The sequence below is a fragment of the Chiloscyllium plagiosum genome, chromosome 27 (genome assembly GCF_004010195.1).
Source record: "Chiloscyllium plagiosum isolate BGI_BamShark_2017 chromosome 27, ASM401019v2, whole genome shotgun sequence".
In the NCBI taxonomy this organism is placed as follows: domain Eukaryota; kingdom Metazoa; phylum Chordata; class Chondrichthyes; order Orectolobiformes; family Hemiscylliidae; genus Chiloscyllium; species Chiloscyllium plagiosum.
In genome coordinates, this window is record NC_057736.1 from 1,038,784 (window position 1) to 1,052,884 (window position 14,101).

General features: G+C 42.6%; 1 protein-coding gene across 1 annotated transcript in view; it reads left to right on the forward strand.

Moving 5' to 3' along the window:
• Positions 1-14,101, forward strand: part of LOC122563459 (doublecortin domain-containing protein 2-like) — a 51,347-nt gene that overhangs the window by 20,015 nt on the left and 17,231 nt on the right. The window contains exons 4-7 of the mRNA XM_043717205.1: positions 1,289-1,435; positions 3,922-3,961; positions 9,886-9,942; positions 13,549-13,735. Of these exons, the coding sequence (XP_043573140.1) occupies positions 1,289-1,435; positions 3,922-3,961; positions 9,886-9,942; positions 13,549-13,735 (431 nt within the window). The remainder of the gene's footprint in view (positions 1-1,288; positions 1,436-3,921; positions 3,962-9,885; positions 9,943-13,548; positions 13,736-14,101) is intronic.

Here is a 14,101-nt window from a genome sequence, read left to right on the forward strand (position 1 = left end):
GTCTGACCTATCACCCTCACCTTGACCTCTTTCCACCTATCACATTTCCGACACCCCTCCCCCAAGTCCCTCCTCCCTACCTTTTATCTTAGCCTGCTGGACAAACTTTCCTCATTCCTGAAGAAGGGCTTATGCCCGAAACGTCGATTCTCCTGTTCCCTGGATGCTGCCTGACCTGCTGCGCTTTTCCAGCAACACATTTTCAGCTCTGATCTCCAGCATCTGCAGACCTCACTTTCTACTCCTGAGACACAACCTAATCTGAACCAAATATGACATCATCTTAGATCATGATGGACGTTTCTGACCTTACACCCTCCTCCATCATAAAGCCACCTGTTTCTCCATTGTCTGCCTGAGTAACCTGCAGCTGAATGACTATCAGCCTAGTTTACTACTGCGCTCAGTGTCAGTTTCGTACCATCACTGTCAAAAACTTTAACTCTGTACCCAGACCCGATCCCGCTCAAACAGTCACTTACACATTGTCCTTTCCACACGAGCAAAACTTCGCTCCTGGTTTAACTAATTCCGCTCCACCCCCAGTGTCTCAAATTTAAAAGGTACATCCTCAGGTTTAAATCCCTCCCTGGTCTATCCCTCTTGGAGCTCAGTGAACTCTTCCAATTCCACAAATTAACCCCCTCACCTCTCCATTCCTCTGTGGAATCCCATTTTCATGTTCCTTGGCATGATCCCTCAGCTCCCTACAGCACCCAAAACCATCCTACCCCCCACCATCTCCCTCTACTCATTTCAATCCTTTCTTGGAACAGACCTTTGTGCCACTCCTCCTGATATTTGTTACTTTTGGTTTCCATTTTCTTTTCCTTGTGCCTCAGTAAATGGCCTGGCAGTCTTTCTTCGGTCAAAGTGATTTACAGGTGCAAGATGTTGTAATGTTTGATGTTATAAATCCAGTTAATGGTTAAGCCAACTATTCTGAGAGGGGCTTTCACTGTTTTAACTGTATTTTATTAACATGAAGCTTCAATAGAGATGAGGCAGGACAACAAATTTTGGAATTAAATAATTATCTCAACAGCAATTTGATGATGATGTGATTGCTGTGATCTAATCTAATCTAAAAAAAATCCAGTTGGAGTGACATTGGTAGGTCTTTGGGTCATTCTACAGCTCTCCAGCCAACCAGACCACTGGAATGAATAATCATATTTTTGATATTCTTTTGCATTATTGCCTATTATTACATTTTTGATTTAAAAAATTACTGATAACTCATTCAGGTGTATGTCAGCCTCAATGAAAACTGCTTTATTTTCTGTAGACTTTGTACAGTGAGTGGACAGATCATAGACAGTGGGGGAGAGCTGGAGAGTGGACAGTACTATGTAGCTGTGGGATCTGAGAAGTTCAAACATCTTCCTTACCTTGAACTCCTCGTTTGCAAAATGTCATCACAAAATGCTTACAGGTAATTTCAGTTCAAGCACTTGGTTTTGTATCATTCTGTTGTCTTATGAGCTCAGTTACACTCTCTCACTTGGATGAGAATTACATTGAAGTGAATAATTGGAGCTGAAATTATACTTACAGCAATAAATGAGTGAATGTATGTTTCTCTTCATAATGCCTACACTGTAAACTCCTAAATCACACAAAGCTCTGCATTCCCAGGTCTTTGTTGAACTGGTATCAGACCATATTGTTCAGATTAAAAGATACTAAACAGTGAATTAAGAGTGCCAGATTGATCTAAACAAGTCAATGCAGTGACACCATGAATTATATGAAGCAATTGACCAGACCTTCATGTTTATATCATCAGCTGCTGGAGCTGTGTTAATGTAATGTTGCACTGACAACATGTTTGAATCTATTCCATCTTATGAAAGGGGGAGAGCATCTTGACATTTTACAAACTCTACCACATACAGTGTAACAAACACAGGGGACACCAAAACTCTTGTTGAATACCAACACAAGAAGCAAGTCTGAATGGCTAAAATGGACCTTTTCGAAATGGGTTTATCACAAGTTATTACTGTTAATAGGTTAATAGGTTATGCATTAGCCAGGAACATAGTAACACACAGGGGCTGACTTGGTAGCTAAATGTGTTGTTAGTATTTTCTTTCCTTGAAATCTCTAAGCTAAGGAAATGCTGCAGGAAAGGCAATCCTCCTCTATCTGTAATGCCCTGAATTAGCCTCTAAAAGACATCAGGAGCAACCCAGAGACACCTCTCTCCTTTCCCCAGCCCTCGGTAAACAGATACTGATGTATTGTGCCGTCATGGAGAGTGGGGGCATGGCTTTGGCATTTTGTTACCACCTCTGCAGACACTGGTGTTCTGATAATCTCTGTCAATGGGACACAGCACCGTGTGTAATCCCAGGCTGGTGCAGACAAAGTGATACATCACTGTAATCTACATCTGATCACGCCACCATCATACAGTCTCTCTGCTCCAGCAGTGCAGGCAGTTGAGAGAAGAAAAATACTGGCAGTTTATAAATCGGAAATTATTCCAGTTTCACAATACCATTGAGACATTGAATAAAATAGTGTTATGCAAGTTCCAAAAGTCCATTCCTTGATTATAACTTTGGTTTCTCTGAGAGATTGATGAGTAAAAATCATTTAACTTAGTGCAGAGAAGTTTCCTCCCATTGTCAGTCTGGGTCAGGCTGGCTTATGTCAGGCTGGACTGTCACACTGCCTGCTCTTATTCTGAAGGGGAACCATTAAATCACAGTCCAGCTTCTCATTGCTATTAGTACAGATACTGAGTTAAGACAGGTTGCTCAGGATGGGGCACAAACTCCAAGCTGCCTTTAGTGATGGGAATCTGAGCTCCTTTTGCCTCACCTCCCAGAACTGCACTTGGTGCAGGAGTTGGGAGGTCATGTTGCAGCTGTACAGGACATTTGTTGGGCCACTTTGGGAATGTGTGTGCAGTTCTGGTCTCCCTACTGTAGGAAGGATGTTGTGAAACTTGAAAGGGTTCAGAAAAGATTTACGAGGATGTTGCCAGGGTTGGAGGGTTTGAGCTATAGGGAGAGGCTGAACAGGCTGGGGCTGTTTTCTCTGGAGCATCAGAGTTTGAGGAGTGACCTTATAGAGGTTTATAAAATCATGAGGGGCATGGATAGGATAAACAGATCCCAAGATTGTTTTGGGGCAACTTTTTCACACAGAGGATGGTACGTGTATGGAATGAGCTGCCAGAAAAAGTGGTGGAGGCTGGTACAATGACAACATTTAAAAGATAGCTGGATAGGTATATGAATAGCAAGGGTTTAGAGGGATATGGGCCAAACACTAGCAAATGGGACTAGATTAATTTTGGATATCTGTTCGGTATGGACGAGCTGAAGTGCAGGATGTGTTTCTGTGCCACAGCCTGATGTCTCTATAACTCTATAACTGTCTTTGCCAAGCTCTCAGTCCCAAATTGTTTCCCAGCTTTCCAGAGTGTCCTCCCAAAGTCCTGCCATTTGCCCCTATCTTCTGATGACCTGCTTTAAGGTGTGTTTTCGGGGTATTATAAGGCAATTCAAGTTCAGCCCAAGTGGGATTATTGTCAGGACTGTGGAGCTGGAAAAGCACAGCAGGTCAGGCAGCATCTGAGGAGCAGGAGAATCGATGTTTCGGGCAAACGTCCTTCACCAGATTCTCCTGCTCCTTGGATGCTGCCTGACCTGCTGTGCTTTTCCAGCAACACACTCTCGACTCTGATCTCCAGCATCTGCAGCCCTCACTTTCACCAAGTGGGATTGTTGTCTGCCACCTATCTTCACTGCAGTAAAAATGAAAGCTGTTTAACCACATTTGCAAATGTGAACACGAGCAGAGAGTTCAGAAAGAAGACACACTGACTCTTAATGATTTTTTTTAATGAAGCTTTCATATGGGGAGAAACAGAAAATAATTGTGATCTGAATATTCCATTTCCAGGCATCAGCAAATGGTCAAACACAAGAATCTCATCAAAGAGGTAAATCATCACCAGCTGAGTATAACTAAAAAACAAGGCTGATTGTGATTAAAAGCGGGCTGGGTGGGAGGGTGAGCTGTGAGAAGGATGCTGAGAGGCTTCAGTGTGTTTTGGACAAGTTCAGTGAGTTGGCAAATGCATGGCAGATGAAAGATAATCTGGTTAAATGTGACATTACCTGCTTTGATGGCAAAAACAGGCAAGCAACCTTATTGTCTGAATGGTAATATCATGGGAAAGGGGGAGGTGCAGTGAGATCTGGGTGTCCTTCTGCACCAGTGAGTGAAAGTAAATGTACAGGTAGAGCAGGCAGTGAAGATGCCAAATGGTCTGTTGGCCTTCACCGCAAGAGGATTTGAGTATAGGTGCAGGGATGTCTTGCTGCAATTATACAGGGCCTTGGAGAGACTGTACCTGGAGTACTGTGTGCAACTTTGGCCTCCTTATCTGAGGAAGGATGTTCTGGCAACGGAGAGAGTGCAATGGTGATTTACTAGACTGATTCCTGGGATGGCAGGACTGACTATGCAGAGAGATTGGATCAGTTAGGAGAGTTTCTAGAGTTTAGAAAGGGAGGGTTGGGTAACCTTATAGAAACCTTTAAAATTCTAAGAGGATCAGATAGGATAAATGTAGAAGGGTGTTCCTGATCACCAGGAAATCCATATCTGGGATCACAGTCTAAGGATACGAGGGTAGGCCATTTAGGACTGAGATGAAGAAAAATGTTTTCACCCAGAAAGTGGCAAGTTTATGAAATTCCCTGCCATATAAAGTGGTTGAGGCCAAAACATTCCACGTTTTCAAGAAGGAGTCAGGCATAGTTCTTAGGGTTAAAGGGACAAAAGTGTATGGGGAGAAAGCCAGGTTCAGTATTGGATCATCAGCCATGGTCATGGATTTGAGACGTGGATAGAGCAGGGTGAGGAATGAATGTTGCAGGTTTAGATCTTTCATTAAGATCAGAGAAGGTGGTAAAAGAGGGGGAGCTGTGGCTTTGTTAGTCAAGGACAGTATAATGGTGGCTGAAAGAACGTTTGACGGGTACTCGTCTACTGAGGTGGTATGGGCTGAGGTTAGAAACAGGAGAGGAGAGGTCACACTGCTGGGAGTTTTTTATAGGACTCCGCAAAGTTCCAGGGAGGTGGAAGAGAGGTGGTCATTATGGGGGACTTTATCTTCCCCATCATTGACTAGAAATGCTATAAGTCTAGTATGTTGAATGGATCAGTTTTTGTCCAATGTGTACAGGAGGGTTTCCTGACACAGTATGTCAAAGGGCCGACAAGACGGGAGGCCACATTGGATCTGGTACTCGGTAATGAACCAGGCCAGGAGTTTGATTTAGTGGTAGGTGAGCACTTTGGAGAGAGTGACCATAATTCAGTTAAATTTAGTTTAACGATGGAAAGGGATAGGTACATGCCACAGGGCAAGAGTTATCGTTGGGGGAACGGCAATTATAATGCGATTAGGCAAGGCATAGAATGGGGCAGTAAAATGCAGGAGATAGGGACAATCAAAATGTGGACCTGGTTTAAGGAACAGACATTGCATGTCCCTGTCAGGCGGGGAGGAAGTGATAAAGTAAGTGAACCGTGGTTTACTAAAGAAATTGTATCACTTGTCAAGCAGAAGAGCAAGGCTTGTGTGATGTTGAGGCAAGATAGCTCAGATGAGGCAATGGAGAGTTACAGATCAGCTAGGAAGAACTTAAAGAGAGAGTTAAGAAGAACAAAGAGGGGACATGAGCAGTCATTAGCAGGTAGAATAAAGGAGAACCCTAAAGCTTTCTATAGGTATGTGAGGAATAAAAGGATGACAAGGATAGGAATAGGGCCTGTCAAACACAGAAGTGGGAAGTTGTGTGTGGACCCTGTGGAGATCAGAGAGGTGCTAAACAAATATTTCTCATCTGTTTTCACTCAGGAAAAGGAAAATATTGCAGAGGAGAAGACTGAGATACGGGCTGTTAGACTTGAAAGGATTGAGGTTAGTAAGGGGGAGGTGTTATCAATTCTAGAATGTGTGAAACAAGATAAATCCCCTGACTTGGATGAGATTTTTCCAAGAATTCTCTGGGAAGCTTGGGAGGAGATGGCAGAGTCTTTGGCTTTGATCTTTGAGTTGTCATTGTCCACAGATTTAGTACCAGAGGACTGGAGGATTGCAAATGTTGTGCCCTTTTTCAAGAAGCGCAGTAGAGATGACCCAGGTACTTATAGACCAGTGAGCCTTACATCTGTTGTAGGAAAGGTTTAGAAAGGATTATAAGATATAGGATTTATAATCATCTAGCAAGCAACAATTTGATTGAAAATAGTCAACATGGATTCGTCAAGGGCAGGTCATGTCTCACAAACCTCATTGGGTTTTTTGAGAAGGTGACCAAGCATGTAGATGAGGGTAGGGCAGTTGACGTGGTATACATGGACTTCAGTAAAACCTTTGATAAGGTTCCACATGGTAGGCTGTTGGAGAAAATGCAGAGCATGGGATTGAAGGTGATTTAGCAGTTTGGATTAGAAACTGGCTTTCTGAAAGAAGGCAGCGAGTGGTGGTTGATGGAAAATATTCAGCCTGTAGTCCGATTACTAGTGGTGTGCCACAAGGGTCTGTTTTGGGACCACTGCTGTTTATCATTGTTATAAATGACTTAGACGCAGGCATAGGTGGATGGGTTAGTAAGTTGGCAGATGATACTAAAGTCGGTGGAGTGATGGACAGTGTGGAAGAATGTTGCAGGTTGCAGCGGGACTTGGATAAACTGCAGAATTGGGCTGAGAAGTGGCAAATGGAGTTCAATGCAGCTAAATGTGAGGTGGTTCACTTTGGGAAGAATAACAGGAAGGCAGAATACTGGGTCAATGGAAAGATTCTTGGTCGTGTGGATGTGCAGAGGGATCTTGGAGTCCATGTACATAGATCCCTGAAAGTTGCCACCCAGGTTGATAGTGCTGTTAAGAAAGCATACGGTGTGTTAGGTTTCATTAGTAGAGGGATTGAGTTCAGGAACAGTGATGTCATGCTGCACTATACAAAACACTAGTGCGGCCTCACTTGGAATATTGCGTACAGTTCTGGTCACCATATTTCAGGAAGGATGTGGAAGCATTGGAAAAAGTGCAGAGGAGATTTACCAGGATGTTGCCTGGTCTGGAAGGAAGGTCTTATGAGGAAAGGCTGAGGGACTTGGGTCTGTTCTCATTGGAGAGAAGAAGGCTAAGAGGCAATTTAATAGAGACGTACAAGATGATCAGAGGATTAGATAGCGCGGACAGTGAGAGTCTTTTTCCTAGGATGATGACATCTGCTTGTACGAGAGGGCATAGCTGCAAATTGAGGGTTGATAGATTTAAGACAGATGTCAGAAGCAGATTCTTTACTCAGAGAGTGGTAAGGGTGTGGAATGCCCTACCTGCCAATGTAGTCAACTCAGCCACATTAGGGGCATTTAAACAATCCTTGGATAAGCACATGGATGATGATGGGATAGTGTAGGGTGATGGGCTTAAATTAGTTCACAGGTTGGCGCAACATTGTAGGCCGAAGGACCTGTTCTGCATTGTATTGATCTATGTTCTATGTTCTATGTTCTATGTCATATTGAATGGTAGAATAGACTGAAGGGACTGAATAGCCTATTTCTGCTACTATTTTCTGTTTCGATTTCTGAAACACCACACAATCAGTAACAAAGGCATCTTCATTCCAAGGAGTCAATGCCTACTCATTATGGGCCGACAGTTAGTGTTAGGGTAAAGACTTAAATAATCCTATAACATCATATACCTGTGTATCTCCATCCCTGCTTCATCTCGGGAGACAGCATCAGAATACGAGCCTGGACCCTCTCGCTCGATGCCCAGAGTCAGAGGTGACTGTGGGATCACGCAGTGTGATCATCTCCAGCTCAGAGGTTGTGGACACGGGAGCGATGGGGCTGGTGGTGATGGGAAAGAAACGCATCGCCAGGACCCTGGGAACGATGTCGGACAGCAGTAACTGGAGGAACAGAGAGGGTGGAGGCTACGGAGAGAGAAAGATGAACTTTTGAAGCTGTGTCAGCAATTTAATACCAATTTATTCAGTAGTTTCCCATTTATAAAATTTATTCAGTAACTTATGCTGTAATCCAAGATGGCACCACAATGTAGTGATACTATCCACTTTTCACTGTACCTCGATACAAGTGACAATATTAAATAAATCTAAATCTAAACCTAAATTGGAAGAAATATAGTCGCTTAGTGCTCAAAGCTCCTGTGTTATTTTTAGTAAATTGACTCATATATTTAGGTGAAAAACAGTCTGTATGCTCTTTTAACAAAGCCAAGGGGCTGGCAGCCATTCCTAAGTCAGGTGCTGACTGACAGCAAAGGTTTCTATAACTTGTGTTGACAAATGGAATTTTATATTATGTTTGTTCAAACTGTTCAAAACACAGAGGCACAGAATTCTATTTTTGATAGGAGCATCATCTTTACATTAACTTATGTTAATATTTAATAGCTGTATCTGCTAATAGCTCCAGCTTCCTCCTGAGACATAGGCCATGATCTGATAGTCACCATGTTAATACATTCTGTGTTTCTGATTCAATGGCTCTTACAAATCGTAGCAAATGTGAGAGGGCAAGTCCCTAAGTTCAATTTAAGCAAAATTGATAAACCAACACATTTTACAGTGTGGCAAATGGTTTCAAATTCAATCCAGTATTTAAACCCATTGATCAGAAATTTTCCCAGTTACAGTTACACAATCCTTCTTCACTTAATCGGAACTGGGCAGAATATTTCTGTTGAGATACCGATGGTACTGGATGTTTAACCATTGACAGAAATAAAAATGCTTGGCCAATGTCGAAACCTCATCTTCAACACACAACAGAAGTAATTACAGAACATATTATCATTCCAGCAGTAAGTGTAGACATAAATCATACATGACACCTCCACAAGCACACAGCTATAATTTACAGCTCATTATAATCTCATCTAATCTGATTCTTGCTTGTATGTAGTTAGTCGGTTTGCTTTGGTTAGATGACTAGAGTGTGACACAGAAAATAGGTAAAAGAATTAGCACTTTTCTGGTGCAGGTGGTAGTGTCCCTACATCTGAGCTGAAAATGTGTTGCTGGAACAGCGCAGCAGATCAGGCAGCATCCAGGGAACAGGAGAATCGACGTTTCAGGCATAAGCCCTTCTTCAGGATTCCTGAAGAAGGGCTTATGCCCGAAATGTCGATTCTCCTGTTCGCTGGATGCTGCCTGACCTGCTGCGCTGTTCCAGCAACATATTTTCAGCTCTGATCTCCAGCATCTGCAGACCTCACTTTCTCCCTACATCTGAGCTAGGGGACCAAGGTTCAAGTCTAACCTGCTCTGGAAGTGAGTAATAACACTGAACTGTTTGATTACAAACACCATAACTCAGAGTGTTGATTCGATTACTGTACTGCCTTTGTGGAGGCCTTCCTCATCACCTTATCTCACAGTTGTGGACTGGTTACCCTCACTCTGCATGTAACCAATTCTCTCCCTCCCTAAAGGAAAGAGATACCTCTGGTCCTTTCTATATTATGGCTCCTTCTCAGCTCATATACATTTCCCATTTTATGTTTCTACCATTACTGTTTCATTAATTGTTACTAAGACGGGCAGGTGTCTTCAGCATCTCACCCAAGTAGTTGTTGTTCATCTGTAAACCTTGAAAAATTATTTTCTTTTGAAACTATAAGATTGTGAAATCATGTTTCAACAGTTTCTGAAAGAGCTTTCAGTACACAAGTGTTTAAATGTAATTTAACTTTTATAAGATTGACACAGCGCCTTTTAATTTAAAATTATATGATATGAAAATGAAAAACAAATTATTATGCCACTAATTATTGTCAATTGTTTGTTTCTGTTGTGTGAAACAGTATGTTCTATCCCGAGATGGAATCAGTGATTCTGCGCTGTTGCCTTCAGCTGTTCAGGTAATGATCAGACAGGCTCAGACTCACAGAATGAGCTGTCCCACCTCCTCAGCCTTTACAATGAAGGATGGTGATCTTCCTTGCACTGATAAACTGTTTATTACCAAATCTATTTTATTGAGCAGTGTTTATCATGTGGTGTAATCACAACCAAGGAGAGGCAGCTACTCTTCATGCCACCAGAGGGAATCACTGAGCAAAAAGCATTGGAATTAATCAGAAAACCAGTGCAGACGCGAGAGGGGTTTTAATGAAATTGGTCTGTGATTTCATTACTTTTGCCATGCATCTTTTAATTCTACATCTATCCAAACCAGTTTTTCTGATGGATAAATGGGTGGAACACAACACAGAAGCAGGAGGAAGCTATTCAGCCCTTTGTGACTCTTCTGCCATTCAATGAGATCATGGCCACTCCATTTACCTGCCTTTTGGCCCATATCCCTTAACACCTTTGCTTAGCAAAAATATATCCTTTTCAGATTTAAAATTAAAATACTGATCCAGCATCCACTGTCTTTTTGTGGAAGAGAGTTCCAAACCTCTCCCACCCTTTGCATGTGGAAGTGCTCCCTTACATCTCTCCTGAATGGTTTAGATTAGATTACTTACAGTGTGGAAACAGGCCCTTTGGCCCAACAAGTCCACACCAACCCTCCGAAGAGCAACCCACCCAGAACCATTCCCCTAACACTACAGGCAATTTAGCATGGCCAATTCACTTGACCTGCACATCTTTGGACTGTGGGAGGAAACCGGAGCACCCGGAGGAAACCCACGCAGACACGGGGAGAATATGCAAACTCTACACAGAGAGTTGCCTGAGGCAGGAATTGAACCTGGGTCTCTGGCGCTGGGAGGCAGCAGTGCTAACCACTGTGCCACTGTGGCCCTAACTCTCAGACTGTGTCCCTAGTTCTAGAATCCCAACTGGTGGAAGCAGTTTATCTTTATCTACCCTGTCTTTATCTGTTAATAGCCTGAAAACTTTGATTAGATTATCTCTTAACCTTCTAAATTCCTGAGAAAATAGGCCTCATTTGTGTGATCTCTCCTAATAACCTAACCCCAGAAGTCCAGGTAACATTCTTGTAAAGCTACATTGTACTCCCTCCAAAGCTAACCTATCCTTCCTGAGGGTTGGTGCCCAGATCTGCTCACAGTGCTCCCAGTGAGATCTAATCAGGGTTTTGTGTAACTGCAGCTTAACATCTGTATCCTTGTATTCCAGTCCTCTGCGAATAAAGGTCAGCACTTCATTAGCTTCCTTGATTATTTTCTGTATTTGTTTGTGACATTTTAAAGATCTCTGTACTTGAACCCCCAAATTTCCTTGGATACTGTTTTAAAAAATTCTCAAGGTCAGGTTCGTAGGAGAGTAGTCTGACACAGAACAAACGACCAAGAGGCGAGTGTGACATTTTAAAGATCTCTGTACTTGAACCCCCAAATTTCCTTGGATACCCACTGTATTTAGCTTCATACCATCCCCTGATCTGTCTTTTCTCAGCCCAAGATGGATGACCTCACATTTGCTGACATTGAACTACATTTGCCACAGTTTTGCCCATTAACCCAGTCTTTCAATATTCCTTTGTAATTATATGCTATCATCTACAATGTTACCCAATATTGTGTCAACAGCAAATTTGGATATATGACTTTTTATGTCATCACCCATATCTTTAATAAATAATGTGAACAACTGAGGCCCCTAATACAGGTCCATGTGTGACATTACTGGTCACATGTTGCCAATTTGAGTACCTACTCATTATCCTTATTTTCTGTCACTTGCTACTCAACCATTTTTCCCAGCCATGTCAGTAATTTGCCCTCAGTTCCATGGGATTCTACCTTACTTAACAGTCTCTTATGTGGGACTTTATCAAATACCTCCTGAAAGTCCATATGACAACATCCATAGACATCCCCCTGACCATTACCTTAGTCACCTCTTCAAAACATTCCGTGAGGTTTGTCAGGCATGACCTACCTGTCCTATATTCATCTGGCTCTCCCTGTTTAACTGAAACTTTTCAAGATGTTAAGTTACTTTATCCTTGATTATAGACTCCAACTATTTGTCCCACCACAGACGTAAGGCTAACTGCGCTGGAATTCTCTGGTTTTCCTCCTTTGATTTTCTTTTTGCACTTCTCTGTGTTAAACCAGGGCAATGGGTTAGGTGTCCAAATGAATCCAAGATCACTGAGCTGGAATTGCCAGAAGTAACTGTTTTCTTCTGGACAGATGCTGCCAGACCTGCTGAGTTTCTCGAGCTTTGCCTGTTTTTTTATTTCATATTTCAGGATCTGTGGTATTTTACTTTCATATGTTTGGAAATTTGAAAGGATAAATCAGAATTCTGCAACTTCCTTGAGTGGGGCCTAAAGGGGGCTCTGCATTCTGTGGAGAAATAGAACAAAGATAAAAGAAAATTTACAGCCCAGGAATAGGCCCTTCGTCCCTCCAAGCCTGAGCCGATCCAAATGTAATGTCTAAACCTGCTGCCCAATTCCTAAGCATTTGTATCCTCTGCTCCCCACCTATGTCCAGACGCATCTTAAATGAATCTACCGTGCCTGCCTCTACCACCTCTGCTGGCAAAGTGTTCCAAACACCCACCACCCTCTGTGTGAAGTACTTACTGCGTGTATCCCCCTTAAACTTGCCACCTCTCACCTTGAAAGCATAACCTCTCGTTATTGAATCCTTCACCCTGGGAAAAAACTTGTCTCTATCCACCCTGTCTATACCCTTCCTGATTTTTTAAACCTCAATCAGGTCTCCCCTCAATCTCCTTTTTTCTAATGAAAACAAACCTAACCTACTCAACCTTTCTTCATAGCTAGCACCTTCCATACCAGGCAACATCCTCGTAAACCTTCTCTGCACCCTCTCACAAAGCATCCACATCCTTTTAGTAACGTGGCGACCAGAACTGTACACAGTATTCTAAACGCAGCCAAACCAACGTCCTGTCCAATTTTAACATGACTTGCCAGTTCTTATACTCAATACCCCGTCCAATGAAGGCAAGAATACTATATGCCTTCTTGACCACTCTATCCACCTGTGCAACCACCTTCAGGGTACAATGGACCTGCACTCCCAGATCTCTCTGCCCATCAACAGTGGCCCCAACACTGACCCCTGTGGAACACCACTGGTCACCTTTCTCCATTTCGAGAAACTCCCTTCAACTACTACTCTCTGTCACCTGTTGCTCAACCAGTTCTTTATCCACCGAGCTAGAACACCCTGCACACCATGTAACTTCACTTACTCCATTAATTTACCATGGGCAACCTTATCAAACACCTTACTAAAGTCCGAAATCCGGCTTCATTAAAGGGGAAGTGAGATGTGTACATTAGGCAGTAAGTAATAGGAAGATAAGGGGAGGTCCCTTCCCAACAGCTCTGTGAGTGTACCTACAATGGTTCAGGAAGGAAACTCCTTCCCATCTTCTCCAGAACGACTGGGTGATGGACGTGTGGGAGCGCAGGCAGCAGCAACCACAACCTGGGAATGAGTTCACAAAAATAAAGTGGTAGCAGTTTTGCAAATGGAATTTTAATGAAGATTCCAATCTATTTCCAGTCAGATAAGAGGAGAGTCCAGTCGACAGGAGATACAGGAACAGGTCAAATCCTTGTCTCGCCTCCGATGGTGAAGAGGAAGGGAAGAAAGAACAACAGCCAGGAATCTATCATCTTTGCAAAGCCCGTTCGAGTGAAATCAAATCGGAATCTGATAAACAATCCACACCTCAGGGATTCTGCCAAAGGTAAGAATTCTCATTTTCAAAGCTGAAGTTTTGTTAAGCACATCTAACACTAACAGGAAATCAAAGTAACACTCTCGCCTTGATAATCTTCTCTCCAATTTTCACCTTTGCTCATAAGGGTTTGAGGTCATGCTATGATTCATGTTGTTTTTGGGATATTTTCATGTTCCTGCCGTGGATGGAATGCAGTCAAATATTATCAACAATCAGCAAATAAAGAAATGTTAATCTCCTGCTCGAGAGAATGAGAGGCTGTTAACCTTGTAAAACAATCTACTTCAGTTTTATTTCACTATCAGCATTCTACATTCAAACACATACCCGAACTCTCTCACTCCCACTCTCTTCTTTTTCCAACACACTCTC